General features: G+C 38.7%; 1 protein-coding gene across 1 annotated transcript; it reads right to left on the bottom strand.

The window, feature by feature from the left end:
• Positions 1-59: 59 nt before the first annotated feature.
• On the bottom strand, positions 60-23,265 carry LOC105565546 (dynein heavy chain 10, axonemal). Its single transcript, XM_012018834.1, has 49 exons — positions 23,250-23,265; positions 23,107-23,162; positions 22,584-22,817; positions 22,139-22,246; positions 21,513-21,829; positions 21,257-21,413; positions 20,769-21,032; positions 18,518-20,407; positions 18,026-18,213; positions 17,660-17,939; positions 17,312-17,556; positions 16,609-17,128; positions 15,993-16,423; positions 15,012-15,175; positions 14,483-14,830; positions 13,949-14,340; positions 13,576-13,713; positions 13,322-13,512; positions 12,981-13,156; positions 12,462-12,715; positions 11,614-12,141; positions 11,347-11,505; positions 11,003-11,263; positions 10,598-10,852; positions 10,141-10,408; positions 9,741-10,018; positions 9,320-9,584; positions 8,882-9,096; positions 8,617-8,805; positions 8,360-8,551; positions 7,774-8,228; positions 7,489-7,684; positions 7,204-7,420; positions 6,685-6,997; positions 6,197-6,491; positions 5,572-6,029; positions 5,009-5,289; positions 4,745-4,899; positions 3,865-4,617; positions 3,347-3,685; positions 2,994-3,195; positions 2,792-2,934; positions 2,561-2,722; positions 2,122-2,425; positions 1,512-1,723; positions 1,015-1,182; positions 738-917; positions 510-656; positions 60-351 (listed from the first exon to the last, which is right to left on the bottom strand). The coding sequence occupies exons 3-49, from the start codon at positions 22,812-22,814 to the stop codon at positions 205-207; spliced, it is 14,031 nt and encodes a 4,676-aa protein (XP_011874224.1). The 5' UTR covers positions 22,815-22,817; positions 23,107-23,162; positions 23,250-23,265; the 3' UTR covers positions 60-204.
• Positions 23,266-25,584: the final 2,319 nt, after the last annotated feature.

Raw genomic sequence — 25,584 nt, 5'->3', positions numbered from 1 at the left:
GTCATCCGTCCTTTCTTCTTTCATTTTATTCATGCATGATGAAAACTTATAGAATTATACATAATCTTTTAAATTACGACAGTTGAGAATAGTTATCAATAGTCGTCTTTATGCTGTGAGCATAATTAATTAATAGTAGACTAGAATACGTGATATATACTGAAAAATCTAGCGGCTCTTGTTTCGTTGGTCTCGAGGACCGTTTTAATCTGTATTTAACACTAGACAAACACCCTGAAGTATCCAATGCGAAATGTGTTCTGGGGTCGCCAGATCTGCTTCGAAGACTAAACCAACGCCGAGGGCGTTTCGCCGGCTCGACGTCGTGTATACGGGAGCTTTAAACGTATTCTGTAACAAGCGTAAATATCCGCTTTACAATTCGGAAGTTCTCCGCAGAAATTGCAAATTATGTGAAAGTACGAATCTTTTGACTCGAAATGAATTGCAAGAGCGAGACGAGGTATTTTCTAAGAATAACTGTGGAAGCGAATAAGCGAATTCGATACCTGTAGCTTCAATCTGTGAACTTCAGTAGGTACAACGGTCAATATCGGCAGCTCTTCAATCAGAACTTTCGGATGCGATCTTTTCAAACGATGTTCCTCGATGTCCCACCTAGCGCCTTCCAAATACAATCCGTACACGTAGCACCCCTGTTTAAGACGAGACCTGGCATGTAGTGTAATTCTAATATAAAACTTTGTGAAAAGTAAAGCGAGCGTCATCGGATTTACCTGATCGGGTCTCTCCTCAACATCGTCGGGCTTGGAGAACTTGGACACCGTCGTGTAAATGACGGAACGATCGAGGGGCCAATTATTCTTGCGGCAAGCCATTTGCACCAGAGCCGCCAGATAAGTTTCCGGGACATGCAACCCGGACAACCAGAGCACCACGGGTTCGTTCGCGCCGGACTTAATGGGAGAAAAAGCACCATTAATTAAGATAACGGCGCATGCAGCGTCGGCGGAGCAACGTTACGATGATTCGTGAGGTTTCGCGTAAACGCACCCAGTTTGTGTATTGGTCTATCCTTTTCTGCAAGTGGCCCATCCAGCCGGCAAGGTTCTTTCGCGTGTCCGGCGCCACTCTGGCCCATTCTTTGGGCAGGGTACCGTTATAAAGCGCCACGGAAATGTTCTCCAGCACCGCGTCCATCCCGATCTCGCCGGCGATAGCCTACGATTGAAATTGTTTTACTTTGTTTTAAATATCAGCCGTATTTTTTAGTTAATGATAAACTTAGCAGAATTATAAAAGTGGATTTAAAACTGCATTGTAATAAAAAAAGTACAAAAAATATACAAATTTTATATTACGAAGAATTCGAGATTAATGCAAATCTATAGAACATAGAGTAATTGCGATAAAGCAAGATTTTTATGGCAATAAAAATGTATCTTGTACAAGATCGGTACATAATTACTTAAACAATTATTAAATATAAAGTAATTAAATTAAGTCTGTGTATGGCAGATTGAAAGTTTTATCTTGGAAGGTTCCCCAACCTTTCTCAGTTGGTTCAACGTCCTCGTAATCGTTTCTATTAATTTGTTGAATCTCTTCAATTCTTGAAATAGAACGATTGCGGTCGGTGTCACGGCCACGCCAAAATTTCTCTTGACCTTACTAATATCGTATGGCGCGGGTATCTTGGTCAGGATCTCCTTCGCTACGTTATCGATGAATTCGTCTTTGCTGACACCAGTGACGCTCACGGCTAAGAATTTGACGTCATTTTATATGATTATAATTTATCGGGAAATAAACTCAACAATGCTATTTATTCCTTTTATCCGAACGAACTATAGATAATTTCGTAATTAATAAAGTTAAGAATTACGATATACAACGTGAAAATATCTGATATCAGATTTTTCTTTCAAGGAAGTAATATCTATAAAAATGTCATATAACTCACTGTTAACTTAAAGTTATTCAATATTTAATTAAATCTATTTCGATTGTTCTTATGTTGGAGACTCGAGTTTAAAAATTTGTTTCTCCACTTATTGCCAACTCATTTCAATTGCACTATACTTTCGCTGCATAATGTCACGACCGATATTATAGAAACAGTGCTTGATAAAACGGGAACAATGTGCGATATATTCGCACCTGTTTGCGGCTGAAGTTCTATGAGATGCCTCCATATTCTCTTAATTGCCTGCGTAAAGTATCCAATCTCGGCGTTTGGATGCAGCCCGAACACCTCCGGACTGTTCACCAGCGGAAGCTCGTCGATGAATCGCAGGTAAGCGTCGCGATTCCCTTCCGGCGGTATCACGTAGTCGACCAAGTCGTTCTTGTAAAAGTGAAACGGTTGAAACTCGTCGAAGAGAAAATCGCCGAAATACTCGTCCATGTATGTGTAAGAGACGCGACGATCGTAACTGTCTATCACTCTTCCGCCGTACATCACCTGGTTATTTTGCGACCATAAAACATGAGCTGCGTTCAAAATTAACTCAATTTTGAGAAAAAAAAGAGGAATGATAAAAAGTTTGGCGTATTAATTAAAAAAGAAAAAGATTTGGATCTTAGAATTCGAACGTACTTCGCCAACTAAATATTTCAGACTGTTCCACGGTACTTTAGACTCTTTCGTTGCCAGTGCCTTCGTCAAATAAGTGTCCAAGATAGTAATACACACTTTGAAATCTGACTCATTGAAATCGTAGTTTATGTTCCATCCAATTTTGTCATACCTTCTTCTCTCCTGTGATGAAGATTTATTGAAGTTGTTTCTCGGAGGATAAAATGTGCGATTATGTGAAAATTCGCTTGCCTGGATAACTGCGTGATAAAACGCCAGGACGTAAATTAAGTGTTTGTAAAGAGGATGAGGACAACTTTCCAAGAGCTGCGGCCGCATGTTGAAGTACGTGTTCTGCAAGTTTAGCTTTAATCCACTCGGCGGCTCCGTCACCACTGCAAATAAATTCCATTAAAAAAATACAAGGTACAACTGCCATACATTTTTGTTGTACCCTTCAAAGATTGCTGAAGTATTCCGATTGGAAAATGAGGGGTGGGTTCCGTAGTGAGCCACAAGCGAAAGTCGGGATGGGGCTTTTCCAGGTTCTCCACGACCTTTTCCAGATTCTTCGTGAAGGATAACAGCAAATGGCAATTCTGAAGCATCAGCCATTGACCTCTCGTCATCGCTGTTTTCAATAACTCCATCGCGACCTGTTATACAAATAAATTGTACGAGTAAGTTAGACGCAACTTCTTCAAATAATTAAACGCGACGTATTGACGCAACATCAAGATGCGTTAATTAAATTCTTCGAGCCAAACGTCGTGGTGGACATGAATTTTACGTTACTCTTTATCTCACCTTGTCTTGACTCTGACCGAGCGAGAGATATTTAAACTTTCCTCCGCCGCAACCGTACCGATCGGCTAATTTCATCAGCTCTGAAGTGGGATCTGAACCCGGACTGAGAATGAAGACCACGGGCATGGTCGGTGTACTTTCCTCGAAAATCATGTCGAAACTCACGTGAGGCGGCGTGATATATTGCTCGCCCATGATCTCAGTAATATAATTAATTATACCGCGATAGACACGGTCTACGCGGAAGCAGCGTAACAGCATCAGCCTCTCGAATGATGTCAATCGTGCGTTATAGTCGCAAGGAAGTTCCTCTATCTCTGGCGTGTCCGAGTCGTACAACTGAAACGGATAATTAATTGAGACACTTTAACATAATTCTCACTCCTTGCAGTATAGCATGACTCAATTCAAAGATTATGTGAATTGTCTTGAACAAAATTTTAAGCAAAACGTGCAATTTTAAATACGCCCGTGAAATAAGTTAATTTATTCGAATAGTCGTCGTTTAGAATCTTTACCTTCTTCCACTCATCCTCGAAATCGCGTAGCTCTTCCGGAAGCTGTTCAAACTTTTCCGAAAAATCGCTCGCCAGTTTGAGAATATCCTCCCAACCTGATGTAGGCAGCCATGTAGTAGGATTCGATTTAGGTGATTTCTCCAGTACCATGCTGCCCTTGGCGAAGAAATCCAGCTGCTTTTGATTCACATTGCCTATACTCTGCTCTATCTTCATGCAAGTTTGCAGAGAAAAGAGCAACTTGTGCCGCGCGAAGATGCCAGTGCAGCCATAGTCGTAGACGTTCTTCGTCAGCATCGGGATGATGTTTCTCAATCGTTTGCTGACCACCGAGTCTGGTAACGATCTCTTCAACGAGTGAATAAACACCTCGACGTAGCTGATCAGGGAGTACTGATACATGGGGTTTACGGTGGCCATGTCGACCAGCACGGAGAAAAGAATCGCGCCCCGTTCCGCCACCGGGCGATAGTTTTCGCGAAGCTTGTTTATATCAGCTGAAGTGACTTCCGCGAGCCTCAGCTTGTTCATCACTTCATTGACGCTGGACTTGATGCTCTCCAAGGTCTCGATCAGCTCAATGTTGTCCACCATACTGCCTTGGTCCGTAGCAATCTCGCGCAGGAGACTGTCTTCCAGTTGCTGCAGCAGATTCTTGTTCTCGCTTGTCTCCAAGATTAACGTCTCACGTTGCTCCTCAATGTCTGGTCTTTCAGTTCTTACTACCACCGACAGAAGCTGGTTCTCCAAGCCCTGAGGAGAAGCGTCTTGCGAGAATTTATTATGCAAAATTTGAATTCGGAACTCGATAACATAATTGTGACTTACAAGATAATTACAATTCTATCGTAATTATGGCCGTATCATAAAGTCAACTCACCGCTGTAGTGACCATGTAATTAATAACGACCGCCCTGGCATACAAGGCAGGGTCCAGCATCGGATTGGTCGCCTTCGTTGTCAGATATATTCGGAATCGTGGATCATAATCTATTTCCTTGCCGCCGAGAATAACAAAAGTTCGTCCTGCAGCAGCTACAGCACACAAATCGATAAAATCAGAACAATTTTAAAGTTCTTGCGCACTGCAGTTATATTGATATAAAATATTGATCCATGAATCTATTTGAATTTCACAGCTTACTCTGGATATTTCGCGACAAGACGTTATTCAAGATAGGATCGACCTCGTCGGCATCTTGGACAAGCACGGGCAGGCCATATTGGACAGCCAGTTCGACTTGCTTCAAGAAATCCGTGTCCGTAAACGAGAGGATCTTCAGGTTCTTCTTCTGCTCCCTCTTCTTTATCCAATTTAATGCTTGTTGCTGAGGATCGATACAAAACGGAAATCTGGACGCTTTCATGGTCAGTATGCCATTTTGCACGGATAACTCATCTGGTGGTAGACCTTCCGAGTTCCATCTGCAAATTGCATAAAATATTAGACGCGTAGAGTTTATCATATCGCTAAATTATATGAATATATTTTCTAGGGAAAAGTAAAAAAACTTCATCTATGAATCATTATTAAAATTGTCTTTGTATAGAGCGTTCTTTCTTTTAGTCCTAATTTTTAAAAGTTTTCAGTTTTAATTTTAAACATTATAAATAAAATCATATAGTATTTAATTATTTCGGGATATTAATTGAAGTGATTTATGGATATACATCTATTTGACAGTCAAATGTAATAGCCTCATTTACCTGCTAATTTCAACGTCGTCGCTCAGTTGCGCTTCCAGCTTGAATGGCTTCGATAAAGGTAACTCTTTCTCCAAGATGTTCTTCTGCCAATCGCTGTACATTTCGTTTCTGAACTCGTAGGAAAAGGGACCGCTGTAGGCCAGAAAAGACGCTGCGAGCAAGCAATTTCCCGTGATCTTCTCCATGTCGTCTTGAAGAACTTGCAGATCCTTTCGCCACCGTTCATTCTCGGAGGACAATCCGGAAATGAGCTTATCGGCGGCCATAAGTCGTCGTTGCAACAAGTCTGTTTCATCCTGAAGATTCTGTCGCTCAGCCATTGCAACATTGTATTTCGCGTTCAATTCCTGGATCGTTGTTTCTAATCGTTTTAATTCCCGTTCTTCTCTTTCTAACGCGCGCCTGGCTTTCTCAGACTCTGCTCCGAGCGCCTGAACTCTATCAATCTTCGGTTTCACCTGAAATGGCGGATTAAAAGTAAATTTGTAATGAAGGTATACTGATTTTTATACAGGGTAAGAAACTGGACTGCGATAAGGGATGAATCTTTAAATTGAAGTATCGAGATAAAAATCAGAAGGAGAAAAATAGAGATTACGTTAAATTTTAGGCGAAAGTTAAATACCTCTCTATAAACAACACAATAATCCAAAACAGCAAGTACGAATTTGTATAAGCCGTATCCCGCTTTGCTGATGACTTGCATCTGATCCAGCTTGTCCGTCGTCTTTAAATGCGCCCGTGCCGCTTGCTGTTGCCGCAGAGTGATTTGGTCGCAGTTCATCTCCTGCAAGTTCTTCAAGAAATAAGGATCGCTCATCATGCCTTTCGCTCCTTTCCACGACACCTCTTTGACGCCCCGCAGTATCGCGACGCATTCCGAAACAATCTGAACCGGTTCAGGTGGAGTGGCGAAGGACCTGAAGAGTCATTATTGATTCTTGCGAGTTTGAAATTTAATCTTTAGTTTAAATGCTGCTCTAGCCTTTTTTCTCAAATTTTATAAATTCAATGTTGGATAAATACAGCTTAGAAATTTGAACAGATAAATTTTACACAATAATCAAATCTTTATAAACAGAGAAAAGCAATAATCAATCCAGAATGATGAACCTTATCTCGGTGATATCCGCTTTCTCGAGTTCGCCCAATGCAAGTTTGGCCGCGTCGAGAGCCGGTTGGGCTTCAGCTAAGACCTGCCTGGCTTCAGTCTCCTCCTTGGCAATCATTTTCTTCTTGTCTTCAATCTCCTTCCTCTTCTCTTGGCTCAGATTCTTCTTCTCCACTGCAACGTCTGTACTCTCGCCGATAGACGCGAGCAGCCGTTCGCAGCTTCTCGTTTGATCACCCACTTTAATTCTCTGCTCGGCCAACACTTTATTTAGTTTCGTCAAAGTCACCGATGCTTCCATGATCTTCTGCAATCCTATAAGAAAAAGTATTTATTTTACCGAAGATGGAAAACCTGGTCTCTTTAATCGAAAGATATACACGTAATTATAATTTCTTCCAAAATAAAAATAAGACAAGATGTAAAAATAAATTTTTAATTATGTTATATTTGTTGCATTTCACTAAGAGGAAGAAATATGGAAAAAGATGGGTCAGTTCGTAAAACGATTTGGCATCTACCTCCGGAAAGGCGCGCGCAGCGTGAATTTATAAAGTTCTTCTTCTCTATCAACAGTTTCAAATAAGTGTCGATAAAGTCCAGGAAATGTCTCGGGGTGACATAATTTCGTCGTCTCAGCTTCGTTGCGAAGTCCACCGTATATTGCAATACGGATGTATGCACATACACGATGTGACTTACAATCACTTCCTTGTATTCCTGCGGCACGATCGGATTCTGGAAGCAAAGGCTCTCTTGTTTTTTGTTTTTTGTGAACATTGTTTCGCCATACTATCTTTGCTCACATCTCTGAGAAGAACGTTCGCTACCGCTACCAGAGCCTGCTGCGGCCACGGAAACATCCAGTCTATGGTGGTGTCGTTGATCAAGCCGGGACAATTGCGACATCGCGTTCGCAAAGCGTCGTCCGATGGACTCATCGCCAACGCTATCCGCAAATTCGCGGTGCACGTTTTGCCGAAATACGACCAGACGCTCTTCCTAGAGTCACGGACATTTTATATTAAACATGTATTTCGAGAATTCGATAAGGAATAATTTCAAGAACAAAATTGTGGAAGACGACTCACTTTGAGACATCGAAGCCTGCTTTCACTGCTGCGTCTCTGCAAGAAGTGACGATCGTGTCTTTCTCTTCGTCATTGAAGAGAGCCGGTACGAGGCCCGCCGTTAACATGCTGTTCACCAGCTCGAGAAAGCCCTCGTCCTTGATGTGAGCGGATGTGAACATGAACACGACCTTTTTGTTCTCCAGGCCGACCATGTTGTACAGATTCTTCATGTCCTCGCGGAAGGACGATTCGTTGTATCCGCGGCTCAGGACGATCTGGAAGAACTGGTAACCGGCGGCGAAGGATGCTAATTTTATCACGGATTTCTTACCGCTGCCACCCGTGCCGATGACCAGCACGTGACCTCGATGCATCCGAAGTGCACGATGCACTCTGGTCAGGTGTCCAAGCGCATCATTGAAGAGAACTATGTGCAACTTGGTTCTGTTCCTCTCGTTGTACTCTTCGAAAATCTGCGAATAACAAAGAGATCTAAACATATATTGTTCAATGTCCTAATTAAACAACGAGATTAAAGATCGAATATTAATGTAGCATAAAAGAATGATTAAGGAAAACCACTCGTTTAAAGAAAAGGCTTGACCTCTAGAAACAAGCTGTAAACCGCTTCGTAATCCAACAGATCCTCGTAAAACCTAGGCTCATCCTCGTTGCAAGCATTCCTGTAGTCGCCGTAGAGTATCGGGTCTCTTAAACTGTATTGAATCACTTCGGGTTCTAGCTCCCAATAATCCTGTATTTTTTCGCTTAGTTGCTCGGTGACCAAATTCTCGTCCTGGAATAGCGGAACTTAAAAAATGAAGCTTTAATGGACAAGAAAGAGAGAAGGAGGCTTATTACTTGTACGCTAACGAGACGATCGCATATGACTCTGGTGATTTCGTTTCTCCAGAGCCTAACGAACTGCTTTGTGTCTGGAAAGAAATCCGGATGGCTCTGAAGCAATGCAGCCATGATTCTCGAGAGATCTCGCATGTTGAAAATGTAATGGAATTTGGACGGTGTCGGCAGCAGTTCTTTCCTAACTGTCTGAATAACATTATGTCTATCTTACTCTATGATATCTTATTTAAAGAAATTATATTATAATATACCGCGGAATTACCTCGTAAAGTTCCAACATCAGTTGCACGAGTCCGCCCGCGATAGATTGAACTGCCTCCGAAAAGATTTGCAGATGTCCGGATAAGATACTCCCGTAAATGTAATTGAGAGTCTCGCTCGTGGGAAGAGTTACGTTATAAACCGAGAACATCGAGATAAACCGCGGGTCAACTTCGTTTCTGCTGCCACCGGGTTCTCCCATGGCTGCTAAATAATCTACATAGAAAGCAATTCGTAAGACATTAATGCAATTAAAATCTTCTGCAATTGTGTTAATACATTGTAGATATCTATTAAATTCTTGATCGATAAGTAAACGAAAAGTTGATAATGATAAAGTTGTATAGAAAAATTAATAGAATTCCTTGCTAAGGAAATTGACGTCACGTTTCTGAAAGAAGCGGTGTCACTTTCGAGACATTCTGCGCACGATACTCACAGATGTCTCTCAAATACTTCCAATTTAGATCACGTTCGCGATCGTAAAAGCCGCCTCTCTCAAACAGTAGCTTAAGAAACGCGATGGGCTGCTGGGTCCCGTAAATATCCACAATCGGCATGTTCATGTCGTCGATGAAGACTATCAATTTCTTCCCGGGCGGTGCTCCGAATATTTCTCTCGATCTTTTCTCCACTGCCGATTCGAGATTCTTCTGTACATCCATCGAGGTGGTTCTCGAGGAACAATTAATTAAGAGCTGTTCCTACATTCAATGTCACAATGTAAAATTTTCGCATCTTATTACACTTGTATTTTTCATATGCATATTATATGTGCATTTTATTGAAACATTATTTGGATTAGTAGAAAGTAATTAATATGAGTTATTGAGCTAATCTCTTCGATACTTGTCACTCACGTATTTTTCGGAATTCAAGTTCCTTAGAAACTCATGAATAATGGCAGTCTTTGATGCGCCAATCTCTCCGACCAACAGTACTGGTCTCTGCAGATTCTTCATTAAATCTATGAACCACGTAGTACGTAGAGTATCAATCGTCTGTACTAAAATGTCCGAGAAGTTTTTCTGTCTGTCGTGAAGGTACGCCGGTACCAACCATTTCCAAGCTATCCAAACTTTTTTCTTAGTATCCAATATGTAATCGTAGATGGTTGGGAAAGACGCGGGCATGTATCCTAAGCAAACGTATTAATTTTTTTCTTAGTTAATAATGATAGCGAAAGGTGCATTAATCAGATCTTGATGATGATAATTTAGTTTTGTATATTTATGAATTTATTTTTTCTATTAAACTTACTAGCGGTCGCCAGCTTAGCGGGCGTGTCTTGCATCAGTATAAACCCACACGTCTTCTTTATGTATTCGTCGTACTTGGGGCGAGCCTCGTCCACAATAGATGCGCCGAACGACCAATAGCACGCTTGAATGTACATTGCCTCCCAGAGCTCTTCTTTCGTCACCAACAAATTGTCCTCTTCCTCTCGGTCGACTTCCGATTTTTTTCTTGTCAGTTCATTTTTCAACGACGACAGCAAGCCGTCAAATACGTAGCAAAATTGAGTTACCTTAAGAAGTCAATATATTATTCATAGCATATAATAAAAAGGCAAATTAGTTCTAAAATTTTTATTTAAGATTCAGCTTTTATTCTTCTCTTTCTCTCTCTCTCTTATCTTTTGCAAATGCAATAGAACAAATTTAATCGTTATTACAATTGTGATTGCCAGCAAATCGATAATTAATCTAGCGATTACCATATTGAGTCCAGTTTGCGGGATAATTGTCCGAAGAGGTTCGACTGCTTGAAGACCTAACATTCCTTCGGTAATAAGCCTAAGCGAGCCGTGCACATATCTCTCGCACATTTCTCGCAGAAAATCTTGATCGGCTTTGTCTTGAGCTTGTATCCACTTGTCCATATACGGCTGGTAACCCAAGTTTTTCGGGTCTACATAGACCATACCTGCTCTTGAAACTGTTGCAGGTGAGGCATACTGCAAGTCACCTACCTGCGGCACAAGAACCAACTTATTATTTTAAAAATGTCTAAAGCTTTCTGTTTTATTTTTGTTATCCTTATAATTTTACCATCATAATTTATTTTAAAATTATCCATTTTTATTTATTAGATTACAATTATTAGATCTGCATTAAGTTACCTCGAAGAGCAGACTGCAATAATTTTGCAATTTGATTCTTTCTTGATTGGCCAGCGTCAACAGTTTGTTGTCATCCATTACTGAGTTCATATTTTCGATCCACAGTGCATCGACATCTCCGTCGAGAAGTATGTATCTTCGTTCATCTTTGTCGGGATCCAGTGGGCGATTAATTTCGCGAAAAATACTGCTCAGAAGTCCATCCCTCCAATCGCGTGTCGTAGGTTCTAGCATTCCGTATAATTCAATGACAGTGCAAGCCTTGGTCGAATCAAGAAATAATAATTTTAAAAATGCTACAAGAAAACTTAACGATGCTACTATTACGATTAACTAGTATTCACCTTAGGGTTCAGAATATGCAGTTTCGTGGGTTTACCGAGGTGCGTCTGGGCTCTGCATAGCGTTTCGATGACCACAGTTTTACCACCGCCGGTGGGACCAATAATCATCGTCGAATGCCTGGTCATCATCACTTCGTATAATTGAATGACTTTATCAACCTGTGGATAGTGATTGCATTATTATTTCCAATTAGCTCCTTTTTTAATTGAAAATCTATTATATAAATAGATAAGCAATGCGTAAAAATTTTTAAGAACGGTATTTACTTGCTCAGGTAAAACAATGTAGCCATGTTCTTTCAATACTGCTTCAACCGCATCGTTAAACTCTGGATAGCGCATTCTAGGACAGTCTAAGTCGGGGAAAAGATCCTTAATCAGACCCAGGAAAAGCGGCACATCGTCGTACACAAACTTAGGTAAGTTCATGTCTCTGAGGGCTCTCATCAGCACGACATTCTCGGGCAAGTCAGTGGAGGTTCTTTTCAGTTGGCCGGCCATATTAAGTACGGATTTAAGAGCTCTCAGGCCGAAATCATAATGCGTTTGTTTGCTGAGCTGCTCGCTTGTCAGTTTATAGAGAACAGTCATCTTCTTCGCCAGCAACGTTGCCGTCAGAAATCCAGCACTGAAAAGCTTGATCTGGCATATTAGCTCGTTGTCCGGCACTATGCAGACCACTGGTCTAAAGAGGGCTTTAACAGACTCCGGTAATTCCGTGCGCCCGGCGTATCCTGGATTCATGGTGATGAAGATTCCCACTTTCGAGTCCAACACGATGTCTTGAGCTTCGAACTTTTAAAGTTACGGAGAGAAAATAACGGAGAGATTAATAGAACTACATGACAAACATATTTAAGAAAGAAATAATATAAGCTTGATTGAAAGAATAAAATTTTAGAAGAAAGTGAAAAGAAAATTTTAAATGTCGCACCAAATATACAACTTTGATTATCTCAGAAATTTCTATAATATTTGACATGTACATATAATTGTAAAACTTCTTTATAGAATGCTCTATCATTTGTAAAACTATTTTATTAATTTACTGCGACTGTAAATAACTCGCATTATTTTTAATAATTCATCTTGTCCAGTTATAATGAAATATATACCATGAATCTTTGAGCTTTAACTTGCAGTGCTGAGCGTATAGTTTGCAACTGGGTTGAAATAACGGAGAGAACAGAACTATCTATGCGATTGAATTCGTCAAAGCAACCCCATGCTCCGCACTGAGCAAGACCGCCTAAAGTCTTCCCGATTGTGATATAGTCCATTCCCTCGCCGCAATTAGTTACGATACATAAGAGCCCCAGAGCTTTCGCTAAATCTTTGACTGTCTCGGTCTTTCCGGTTCCAGCAGGACCTTAGCGTTAAAAATTAAGAGGATGTAGTTTTTCAGTTACTATAAATCTATTAGATAATTAAAACAAATTATAAATATAAATTTTGTGCTGATATTTTAGAATTCTGTGCAATCTTTCACTTTTTTCAATATGTCTCTACATGTATAATTACAGCGTGGCATTTAAATTTGTTTCATTGTGGTTGGACCACATTTAAAATCGATGAGAGGCAATTATACTTGACTCATACTCGAGAAATTTGCAACTCTGCCATGCTTCACATACCCGCCGGTGCACCACCCAAGTGCATTGAGAGAGCTTGTGTGATAGTGAGGTATATCCTGTCCGTCAGAGGCGTAATGACCAATCTGCCATTAAGGCCCATATACTCGTAACCATATTCGAAAGTGCCTGTGCATTGGTTCATCCATACATTATCCAGATCATGAACCCAATAAAATCTATCGCACGTAAAAATAATTCATTATAAATAAAATAATTGTAAAAGTATAATATAAATAATATTTATGGGGATTTGTCTTACAGATTGTTATAATCATTAAAAGATTGTATTGTTTAATGTTAAATATCTGCCCGAAGGATATAAATTTTCAAACAAAAATCACCTTAATTGGCTTTCCCATTCAAATTCTGTGGGATCCACAATGCTGTCTCTAACAAAGCCCTCGATAATATCGCGAATGTGGACGTCGATGGTCAAAACCATGTCAATCTTCTTTCTGTCATTATTTGTAAGCGTGCCGGTACCCATCAGCGTCACCACTTCGTCCAATTGAGTGTTAAGTTGTTGTAGATACTACAAGAGAAAACATTTATTTTTATTTAGACACAAATTATATTCACAATTTACGTGCATTACCTCTTTCATCGCGCGTTTATTTCCCTGAGATATCTTGTCGAAGACATTCTCGACCTCTGCGGTCCACCATATTTGATTGGCTACGAGAACCATCATTCCTTGAAATTCGAGTATCCATTGCGTTCTCGGTCTTCGTACCTAACGTTTATTATTGTAGCTTTATTGCTTTTATTATGTCAAGTTGTACAAATTATAATATACAATTTATAAAAAGACAAAATTTTAATCTTGAGTATTAGTAATTAATAATTATCTTTGAACAACATATTAAAGTAAATCAGAAAACAACAAAGAGATTAAGAAAGTTTTAAGAAAGTGTTGTTTCGGAAATTCAATGTGCATAGGAATGGAGGTATAGTAATTTAATATAAACCTTGCCGTAACTGTAGATCGCTTTCTTCGTTAGATATCGATTCGTTCTCTTCATTTCTTCCAGCGCCAAGCCCATCCAAATTTCGATCTGACCTTCTGTGGACACGGGATTTCTGAAATCCATAACTTCTCTTTCGCAAGATATGAGGGCCGTAGCCATTAATGTGTCCATGTTGTCTGACACCAATGCGAATTTATCGAGATTATCGAACATTTTTCCTACGTGTTCTTGAATTGCCATAGGACTGCCACTGCCGAGAATGCTCAGCAGTTCGTCGTCACTAATAAAATTGAATCTCGGAAATACAATGCGTTTATTACGCAAGTATTCCGCCAAAGATTTTTGGCATCTTTCGAGGGCTGCTATCATAGCTTCGAACTCGTCCTTTCGGCCTGAGTAAAAAATAAATAATTATTCAAAACATTTAATTAATTGATAAATTTTTCGAGTTTATTTGATTCTTTTTGTATAATCCATATATTTGTAAAAATTTAGTTTTAACAATTAAGATACAGATTGATTTTTGTTAAATACCATAAATCGTGCAACATTCTAAGACATTGAGTCGCTTTGACGTGTCAGTCATGATTTTTTGGAAGGCCTGATCGATATCGTCGAATCTTTTCGTCTCGTCCGGCAACTGAAGGCGAATGTCACCGCCCACAAAGATACCTTCGAGATACAGCCACTTTCGCTGGAGGTCCACCCACACTTCCAGAACTTCTGAGATCGTATGCATTGTGCGCTCCCATTTTTGAACGGCGTTCAGGAACGGTCCGATGAATTGCGAGGATGCCATACCGTGCACGGTCAACATGTTGTCTTCGAGTACCAGGTTCAATTCATCAAGTGGTCCAAGAATAAAGCCACGATCTTCCATACCTGAGAAATACAATTGACAATCTTAAGATTGTGTACGTTTTCCTCGCAATTAATTCTTTATTTTTGTGACTAGCGAAAGTATTATTTTATTAATATCAGCTTAATTAAATTTACTTATCTACTCGCATTTATTTATCCAAACGTTAATAAGTGTAGTTAAGTTTAGGCTTTCGATGAATACCTTTATAATGTTTTACCATGTTGAATTGCATGGATTTCCATATTTCCGCTAATTCTTTCACGCCTTTTTCTATCGCAAGTTCTTTTACGGCATACATCACAATGTCTTGCGCAATGTCTTGATACTTCCCTAGCTCCATAGCGAACATATTTTCTAAGGTAAATCTGAAATGGTATTCAATTAATCAATGTTTATTCTATAACGTTTACTTATTCAAAGTGGTGTGTGTGTGTGTGTGTGTGTGAGAAACTGGTTTTCATTTCATCAAAACTCATTAATGGTGAAAGTTCTTAACAGTTTTCACAAAATGAGACAACAGCTTCAGACACATCTCAAGGTGAGCATATTACATAGCTTGAAGCTTACCCCTCTATAATAGTAAAAGTTTTTCCTTGCGCCATGTTTATATCACTTTAAAAGTCTATGTAATTAACTGCACTTTTAAAAGACAAATATTAAACTATATGCAAACTATATGCATTTAGGTGAGTTTATACTGGCCATTAATAATTGATTATGTCTCCTGTCACAATAAAAACAGATTCACATGATAAAAAAAAATGAAAAAATAATATATAACGCACTTGTTAATTTAACTGAAAAATTATACATGTATTCCACACAATTATTATTCTAGAAGGATAATTCGTATCTTACAACGTTTTCTATACATATACGCAAATATTAAAAAATACAGATACGCGTATATGTTCTAAATTTATAAATTTACCGTATATTAATACGGTTGTACTACAATATAAAAATAAAAATAAAATAAATTAACGCAATATTTAGATATAATAAAAGATATAAAAATGCTAACAATTGTCGCATTATGCACGTAATAATATAATAATTATTGTTCTATTATCTTATATTATATATTATCCTTATATTATCTTCTTTGTAACTATAATCTCTACTGAGTTGTCCATTTAGTCGCACGCATAGCGTTCGTTTAGTTATTCGTTGTCCGCACACCTTTCCGGGTCCATATCAAAATACTGCCCGGTCCTCCTCATTAACTCTTGCCAGTGTCTTTCGCGCATAGCTTCGTTCTTCAACTCAATGAAGAGCGGCACCGAGTTTTTGAAGTTCTTCATGTTGATCTCCAATGCGTGGCCGACATTTGTACCTCTGATGGATTTCGGCAATAGTCGGAATTCCCGTATGAAATGTTCCATACCATCGATGAGCTGCTGGGGATTCAAATTCACCCACAGAGTCTTCGCCCAGACATCCCGCGCGCTTCTCTGCTCCTTGTAGAGATTGTATAGCACCTCCATGCCCTCGTATTCCGTCTTGATCTTAAGGAGAGTTGAGTAGTCGGTGGACGGTAAGTCGAATAAGTTTTCTAACTTTATCAAATCCAATCGCCTTTCCTCGTATTTGTTGATTTGTATGCCATATTCCTGCAAAGAATGAAGAGCTCTCCTAATTTGTGACTGTGTTCTTATTGAAGGTGTAATAATATTACACCTTCGATAAAGAAAATTAAAGAAAAGAGAGATTAAAATTCAAGACAAATTTTTTAAAAGAATGTTTTTAACAAGATCATAATTATCGTTTAGAAATACCTTCTTTAAATTTTACTTACATCCATTTTCGTCAGTCCGTACTCCAGATCGTCTTCGATGCTTCCGGGACCGAGCGCCTCAAAATCTTCGGCGAACATCGCGGTTTCGGTCAAGAATTGTTGGATCTGTTCTCGAGTCAGCTCCGAAAATTTGTCGCTGGTACTGTCCAAAGTCGAAGCTCTATAGAGTGCTTCGAGATACAGTGACTCCCAATCGTGTTGTAGCTCGTACGCCATCGCTTCATCCGATGAGAGAAATACAATTCCGTGGGCGCGCATAGTTTGAAAGCACTCTTGATAACAAAGAAATTGCACCTCGGCTTGGATCGCTGTATTTTTCACGTTGGCGATCGCCTGCATGATCGACACGAAACGATCCAGTCCGGTGACCACTAGTTCGATCTCGCCGCGAAAAGTTTCGATTTGAGCTTTTAGTTGACTCATAGCTAATACGGTGTCAGACAGAAGGTAATTCCCTAAAGCTTGCTTCCATTCCTTCGCTTGACGCTCGATACCGGATAAAAGTGGTTTCAGGTTGAGCCTTGTGGAAAGAAAGGAGTAAAGTGTAAAAGTCGGAATCGTATGATCAAATTCAAAGATTATAGACAGCTAAAAGTAATTTTAATATAATATATATTTTAAACCTTTTTTAATACTCTTCTTGTTAAAAAATATGTAAGATTTTATATTTGCATAAAAGTGAAATATAAAATCATCGCTTTACCGTACACTATTTATGTCGAAATAGAACGACATATCTTCGAGCTCCTCCAGAATGCCTTCGTAAAACGTGAACTTCTCGTCGTATTGTAAAAGCGTAGGTTTCATCGCCGCGAATTTCTCGCTAGCCAGATTTTTGTCAAATGACCACATGTTGCTGTATTTCTTCCATCTGTACAAGTATCGCGAGCATTCCGACGAGATCCTATACGCCGTGTCGTGAACCGCTCTTACGAGCTCGTTAATTACCTGCGATAGTTTTACGTCTTAAATTGCATTACGCAAAGCTGATAAATTTGAGTATTAAACTGTTATAAAATTTAACAAGTAAAATCGATAAACTTTGCTCAACTCGAACACTCATCACGTCTTCGAAGAAACTGAAAGTGACCAAGTCCTCCGACAGTTCTCTCCTCTGCAGTTTGCACTCCAAACAGGTTCCATTCATCCATCTGGAAAATCTTTTCAGTCTTTCGAGCAGATCTCGCACATCGTAACAAATGGTGCTATAGATCTCGTTGGGCGACGGACGTAATATTACTTCGGATGTTATTAATAATGCGTCTACTTGGAAGATCGGTTTAGTGTTGTTTAATATTTTGTTTAGAACTTCCATGTTTCTTACCATACAGCTAGAAAGTAGACCAAACTACATTTTATGAAACAAAGAACTGATTTAAAAGAAACTATTATTTCTACTAATAAAATAGATATATACATTATAAAAGCAGAGAAGATTTTCCTTTCGTATTTTTCATATAAGAGCTGCATGGCTGGACTTGTTCCAGTGGAGGTACCCAACACTAAGCTTTCCAGCTTCACAAGCATTGGACTAATCGACTGATAAGTCTTCAACATTGACGACACCAGCTCAGATCGTCGATTTTTTATTTCCGTAAAATAACTCTATAAAACGGAAAAATATCACATCTAAGAAGACAATTTCATTAAACAATGTTTATAATAAATATTTATTATTTATAAAAATTATATCTTAAATATTGTATGTAATTTGTACGATAATATAAATCTACTAGTTATATAATTATTGTGTAATTTAATATACTTTATTGCTGTATTTGTAAAAATTAAGTGGAAAGCAATATATTAATGTTTATTTTAATTTTATTTTCGCAGAAAATTTCAAAGGAAGTTTTGTCGATACGTCTCCTCGATTATATTATAGAAAGACAATTTAAAATTAATATACCTTGCATGGCAAGAGAACCTCTGATTCGGCGACTTCCTTCTTCGTAGAAAACAGATGGTACGATTGCAATTCAGATTCTATTCGGTTATCAAGCTCTTTCTTTATCTGATTGACTTGCTCGACAATCGAATTCAAGTTCTTCAGTACCCGACGGCAAGTGGCTGCGTAATCTGAGATGCTCAAGGAATTCCAATTAAACCGCGTTACTCCAGGCTGAATGTGCTTCTCGACATCCTGCAGACTCTGCTTCAGAAGCTGTAAATCGGCTCTGTCCATCGTATCTAGGATGTCGTTATACTGATTAATCATCTTCGTGGTGGCGTCGATATCCGTTCTCAGCCGGTTCTTCTGAATACCGACGTCTCTAATAGTTGCGGGCAGTTTGAAACCCAATTGTTCCATTAGTTCTGCCTCTCTGATGACCTCGAACACCTCCCAGTCGAAGTTGACCTGAAAGCGCAGCTGACACTCCACCAGAATAGCGCCGCTCATGAACTCCGGCCAGGTGATCTTTGCACGAGCGTCGTGCTTGTCCAAGGACACGCTTGAGGTTTTGCCGTCCTTCAACGAGGATCCTCTGACATCAGCCTTCACTTCCGGACGTGGTTGCAACGTAGAAATGATTTTAGAACCCACGGCACCGGAAGCTTCGATCTCTGCGCTGGGTTTTGACATCACGTTGTCCATCTTCAGCAGGGATCCGCGTGGAGTTGACAGAATAGAACCCACATCTTTGCCCTTTGCTTTCGACGCCACGTGCATCAGCCCCTTCGCGGCTCGCTCCTCATCCGGAAAAGTTAAAGTGGCTGGAGTATCCCGTTCTACTCGCACTATCCTTAAAACGCTCTTCTTCATGATGGTAGTCACTGTCAACAACGCCTTATCGAGCCACGCATTGAATTTTGCTTCTCCAAAATCCTTCAATTTCTTCGCGAGATCGAGGTATTGGCTGAACGCGAGCAATTTCAGCTCGCTATGCTTCAACTCGCCTACTTCCTGGAAAATCAACACTGGCCTGCGCAGTCTATGGAACAGCTGTTTCACCCAGAAGATCGCTCCCGCCATCGGCGGGTGATACGTCAGCAACGGCGGGTGCCATTTGCCACGATGAAATATGTTTTCCACATCGTTGATCTCCTTGCTGAACTGCTGCATGATGACATCGAACTTTCGGAGCAACTGGCGCTGAATAGCGTCTCGAGTTTTCATGTACTTGAACTTGAGCAACATCTCCAGCGCGTTCTCTGCGCTGATCAACACCATGAAGCACTCGTCGATATAGAACTTGGCCTGATCCTCTAGAAACGTTACTTGCTCGTAAAACCATGCGGTCAGTGCTTCCCAGTTTTCCTTGTTAAACGCGTTGAAGATGTCGAAGTCGGCCTCTTCGATCGGCACTACTAGTGCGTCTACTCGTTTTATCACAGCGTCGATTTGCGCCGGATCGTTTATGATAGACTTTAGATCATGCCCAAAGATGTTGTAGAAGTCTTGCAGGACACCGGCGATTTTGTAAAGGTCACTGCACACCTCGGCGATATACTCCGTGTTCTGGAAGAGACGCTTCTGATCAAATTCCCAGCGAGCTCCCTTCCCCGACAGTTCAATATCCTGCCTGGTCTTCAAATACGATTGTTTCCATTGCCTCAGCATCGCACTGGCCATGCTCGTTTTCTCCAGAATCTCTTCCAAAGGTTTTTTAAACAGCAAAACGATCGCTAAATTCTGTCTGACATTCTCGCAGAGCTGCCACGATATTCGGTCCATCAATAGCATTATCTTTTCTTCGCGGCAGTAATAACTCGACAACACCCAGAGCATTCGCAACCCCTCTATCAGAGACGGGATGCATTCCGATATAGATTCGAACGAATCTGACTCGATAATCAACTGCAACGTTAACAAATAACTAAGGGGTGTTGTTACAGTATTTAAATTCTTTTTAGAAGTATATTCTTTAATTAATTTAGCTTTCTTTCAGCCAAACTTTATTCTGCCACATTTTACAATCGCTCAATTTTTAATATTTTAAAAACAAAACTGTGCTACGTTCATCTTTGACTTACAATTCATGTAAAGTGAAAGTTTTTTTATTTTTGAATATCTGTAGTTCAAAAGTTGAATATCTAACTTTTTCAAAATATTTCAAGTCGATTTAAGAACATATTAAAAAATGTTCTCAGCATTTTAATAATATCCAATATTTGTTAATGTTCCAGTTAAAAGAAATTATTAAAATCTCCACAATTACCTTAAAGTATCTCAACAGCGTTTGAATAAACTTATTGTTGTCTCTGGCTTCGACATAATGCTTCCAGAGTTCGGTCTGATAATAGTGGAAGCTAGGGGCGATTGGCGAGAGCGCTTGTTCCAGAAGGGCAAGAATCCTCTTAACAATGGGCATTTTTAACTGTTCAACTAATATTGTTAACCCAGTCTCACAATCCTGCCAGTATTGATGTTCCGCTATTGGTCCTTTCCCCGGAAGTACTTTGCTCTCGTACGACTCCATTACCTGGTAAAATAAAATGCAGTAATACGTAGTTTATTAAGGTATAACTTTCGATTATTCATAAACAAATTATTTTAATTATCTTCAAGATACATTAGTACTGACGTATACCATCATCCGTGTTTTTTTAAATCGATTTAGGACGCTGCATGCATTGCAAGTAATTCAAAATCATACACAGTTTACACAAAAGTATATGAAAGAGAAAGATACTAAATTATATTTGCCTTCTGTATATGTTTCTCCCACGACATAACTACTTCTTCCATTTGTTCAACAATATCTTTATTTTTTAACAACATATCGTCTGTTGTTGCAGGATCGTTCAGCTCTGGTATCTTCGGCATCGTCAATAAGATATCGCCTTCGACATGCTCCAATGTCCTATGACAAAATCAAAATCGCGAAGTGGTTAATATGGAAGAAAAAATTTACTATCACTAGCTAGGTGCAATATTTATCAATCTTAAAAGTAAGGCTAACCACTCCGTCTTCTCAATCAAATTTTCAAGATAATCTAAAATATCTTTCTTGATTTGCTCGCCCACTGGCTGCTTTTGTATTTCCTTCGAACTAATTGATTTGCTGGACTTGGACTCCGAAATAGATGGTTCGGATCTTCTGTCGAATCCCTTTAAACTTGACTTCTGTTTCCGACTCCTTGGGATCTCGTCCTGCAAAGTGGCCGCGGAGATTGTGGTGTTTCCTTCATCATCTGCCTTTCTTTTTGCGTCCAGGTCCTGTCGGGATGCGTAAGTGGACGCTGTCACGAAGTGGGATGGCCTTCTCAACACTGCTCGCTTTAATAAAAGATAACAGTCGTGAAATCATTTATTACTAACAGTTCGGTCAGTTTTATTATTGATCTCAATTAATACCGTGTGATATACAAGAAAGAGAAAAGGCAGCTGTATAGAAGAGATTTGAAATATCATAGAAGGTATCGCGCGCGCGCGCGCGCGCATGCGTGTGTACGTGTGTGCCAAGTTATAATTATGGAGATACGAATTCTTCACTATCTTTTAAAATAACATTTCATCAAAATTTATTTATAAATAGTACTTTTATAAAATATTCATTAATGCGTATGTTACTTTCTTGATACTCACCGCTTCTACATCTACTTTCTTTCGTTTCCCATCGTCCGCACTCTTGGTTTGCCATCGATCGCGAACATCGGACATTCTGAATTGATTTTCCACTAACGGTCTGAATACCTAGCATTTTATTTTCGTACATTATTGAATTAGCTTTAAATTATTTTTAAATATTTCAATACGCTTTAATGAAATATATTTTTCCTAAATTTGTAATATTGAAATGTCCATAAATTTTTTAGCCTTTTAAGGCAAAAATTATTTTCATGGCCCGGCAATCAATATGAATATAAAAGATTTTTTAATTTATGCACAGAACGATAAACTGTTTAAATGTGCAGTGCTATAATTTATAACTTATTGAGAGAGATCGTAATTGTTGGAAAACAGACAATATAATCGACTAGTGAGACTTATTGTTACCAGAATCGATCGCGATTATGTCGACAATGCTTACGTTGACTAGTATTCTATTCAAAGAGGATAAGAATTTCCTGTCAAGCGAGCCGACCACCACGTAATTCGTGATCTCGTTCAGGCACTCTTCATAAGTATCGAAGGAAGGTATACCCTCGTCGCTAGTGCGCATAAAGTAAAAGAACGTGACGTCCTGCAGGTCGATTCTCTTGCTGTCTATTTGGCCGCATATCATGTGAAGCACTGGTACCTGACGGACTTTCTCCACCATTTTCTGCAATTGTCATAGATCGCGTGGTTTACGATCGGTTACTCAACACCGATACGCTTTAACTGCGGTTTAAATCGATTACTATATTGTTTCCTTCTGAAACTAGAACTGAAGAAGGAAACAACAAATTGGTTGAGTTAAAAATAACTGCCACTGGTGAAATCAAATCTTTAACGATCGGTAATGACTGAGTCATCTTTTCCTTAGCAAAAAGTTGATGTTTTTGTCACGTACAGGATTAAATGACAGATGTAGCTATGGCAATTCACGTATTATTTAATCTTTGAGTAACCTTAGTTAAAATGTATTTGTCCTCTTCTCCAAGTGGTGGTGCAACAGAGGAACTGTCTAAAGGAATCACAATTAATTATTATACGCCATTATATACGTTCAAAATAAAATTTACATAAAATTGTAGAACGTAACGTAGCTGACCAGTAGATATGCTTTTCAAATCTGTCTTTTTTCTAGGGTAAGTAGGAAAATCGCCACTGCCATTCTGCTCCCCGTCGTCTTCCTCCTCTTCTTCCTCCTCCTCGCTGGATTCTTGTATACTGGACGTGTGCAATGTGCTGGTACTCATTGCTGTGCGACTAGCAGCTGAACTGGTATCCGTTTTGCCGCCTTTAACTTTACTCCTTTTACCTTTCTTTGTGAGTCTCTTATCTTTTTTCTTCTCGCCATTATCGCGTTTCTCCACTTTTTCTAACGATATTTAAAAATCTTGTTATATGTAAAACTGCTCTTTTATCTGACTAAAAAATTCGCAAAGAGTATCACGAAAAATACGATATATTAATTTCAAGATTATCTGTATCTTAAGATCTATACTCTCGAAAATTTCTTGGAGCGGGATCTCGCCCTTTTTGAATGAAAATATTGCTAGCTCGAAATGGAGTAAAATTTCACTTTACAAAAGAGTGCGGATTGAAAGGACTTTTTAAGATTTTGTTGTCTCAAATTTTTAAAACTAGTAAAGTTTTGTACTAATTTTTATAAAATTGTACACTTTCATGAAATACTACTTGCAATAATTTCTTGATTTAAGAACATTATAATTGGTGATACTATTTCGTTATAGATAGTTAAATTTCACTCTATCTCGCGACTGGCAGTATTTTAACTCCAGAACAGTGAGATTCCACTCCAAGAAATTTAGACGGAGTAAAATTACATTTTTAAACAAGAAATAGCGATCTAACAAAATACCGTATCCATCCCTGCTTAAAATAGATCGAATATGATCAGATTACATTAGATTACATGCAATTTCAATGTAAATTAATAAGACTCTTATTTATTTAGAGAATTTTTTTTAAGTCATTTATTTAAGAGTCTTATAATTTATATTAAAATTGCATGTAATTCAACGTAAGCTGATGATATTCTATCTATTATTTTAAACAGCGATGTGTAATGAAATCTATTTACGTATTATTAGCAAAACGAAACGAACCATATTAATCTATTGCTTAATTTTAGCATTGTTGATGTTAAAAGATAATATCTAAAAGACTGAAAAGTATTTCTTATAAAGACTTCTCACAGATATTAAGAAATTTTGAGAATTGAGAAATCTTGATATTTATCGATGAAAAACGTGCCATAAATTTGATACACACGCACTCTCTCTTTTTATAAAAATGTATTTTCTCTTACTTTCCTCCCATACTGGGACTTCCTCCTGAAATACTTCACTGACGTAAGTTTTGTAGAAAAAAATCAGCTTCTTTTCTAAATCTGTCACTCCGTACAAGTCCAATATGAAAAAGTTGAGTAATTTGTCCTCAAAGTGTCGATTATTCGCCTAATAATTAAAGACAATAGACATTAACTTTAATTAACCTTTAAATTATCCCTAGTAGCACAGTACATTGGCTGATATTGTCCAATGTAAAGCCAATATTGGCCACGGAATAAATGTAAATATTGCACGATAATAATTATATAATATCAGATTTATATTGGAAGTGCAGTGGCCAAGATTTAACAATATTGATCTAATATTGATATAATATTAAACCGATATTGCTAAATAAGAGAAGGCGTCCATCTTATAACATTGGACCAATATTGGGAATGCTAGATTTACATTATCTCCCAATATTGCGCCAATATATTGTGCTACTAGGAATGTATCAAGAAAGATCAACGTTACGTTAATAAGTTTGTCGAAAAGGTGTTCCTGACCCGTCAGTCCGAGAAACTTCAAAACGCGATCGCGAATCCATTTTATTCTGTTTTAATGAAATAATGCTGTTTAATAAATTTCGGAAGTAACGCAAGTTCCATGAATAATCATGTAGAAAATGTTAATGCAATTTTATTAACTAATATCGTACATACCGATAATCCATGTACGAAATGGACGATTTATCATAGTCGTCCCTGTCGCTTAAACTTTTCCGCTCGTCTGCTTCCTTCGTCTCCTCTTTTTCATAAACGTCTCTCTCCATATTTATATTAATATGGCATGAAAAGGGTCTAAAATTTCTTCATTGTAACTAACATTAATTTTCTTTAGTCTATTAAAAAGTAATTAAATATAAATTACATCGAAATGCTTAATAACCTTGAATCTTTCACGAAATAACAGAATCGTGCTTCACACGATTTATATTTTCCATATTTTATACAGACAGCATGTCATTGTATTCCCTCAAAGCTTTTGAAAAGATTGACACTGTTTTATTTACAACTGATTGGAGAAATCGTTACTGCAAATAACCGTTCTGCAGTGTTTAATCCTTTCGACTTGATTAAATCGTCG

Source organism: Vollenhovia emeryi, unplaced genomic scaffold (assembly GCF_000949405.1).
Source record: "Vollenhovia emeryi isolate VEMERY1.0 unplaced genomic scaffold, V.emery_V1.0 DF939151.1, whole genome shotgun sequence".
Classification (NCBI taxonomy): domain Eukaryota; kingdom Metazoa; phylum Arthropoda; class Insecta; order Hymenoptera; family Formicidae; genus Vollenhovia; species Vollenhovia emeryi.
This window is presented reverse-complemented; position numbering and strand designations above follow the sequence as displayed.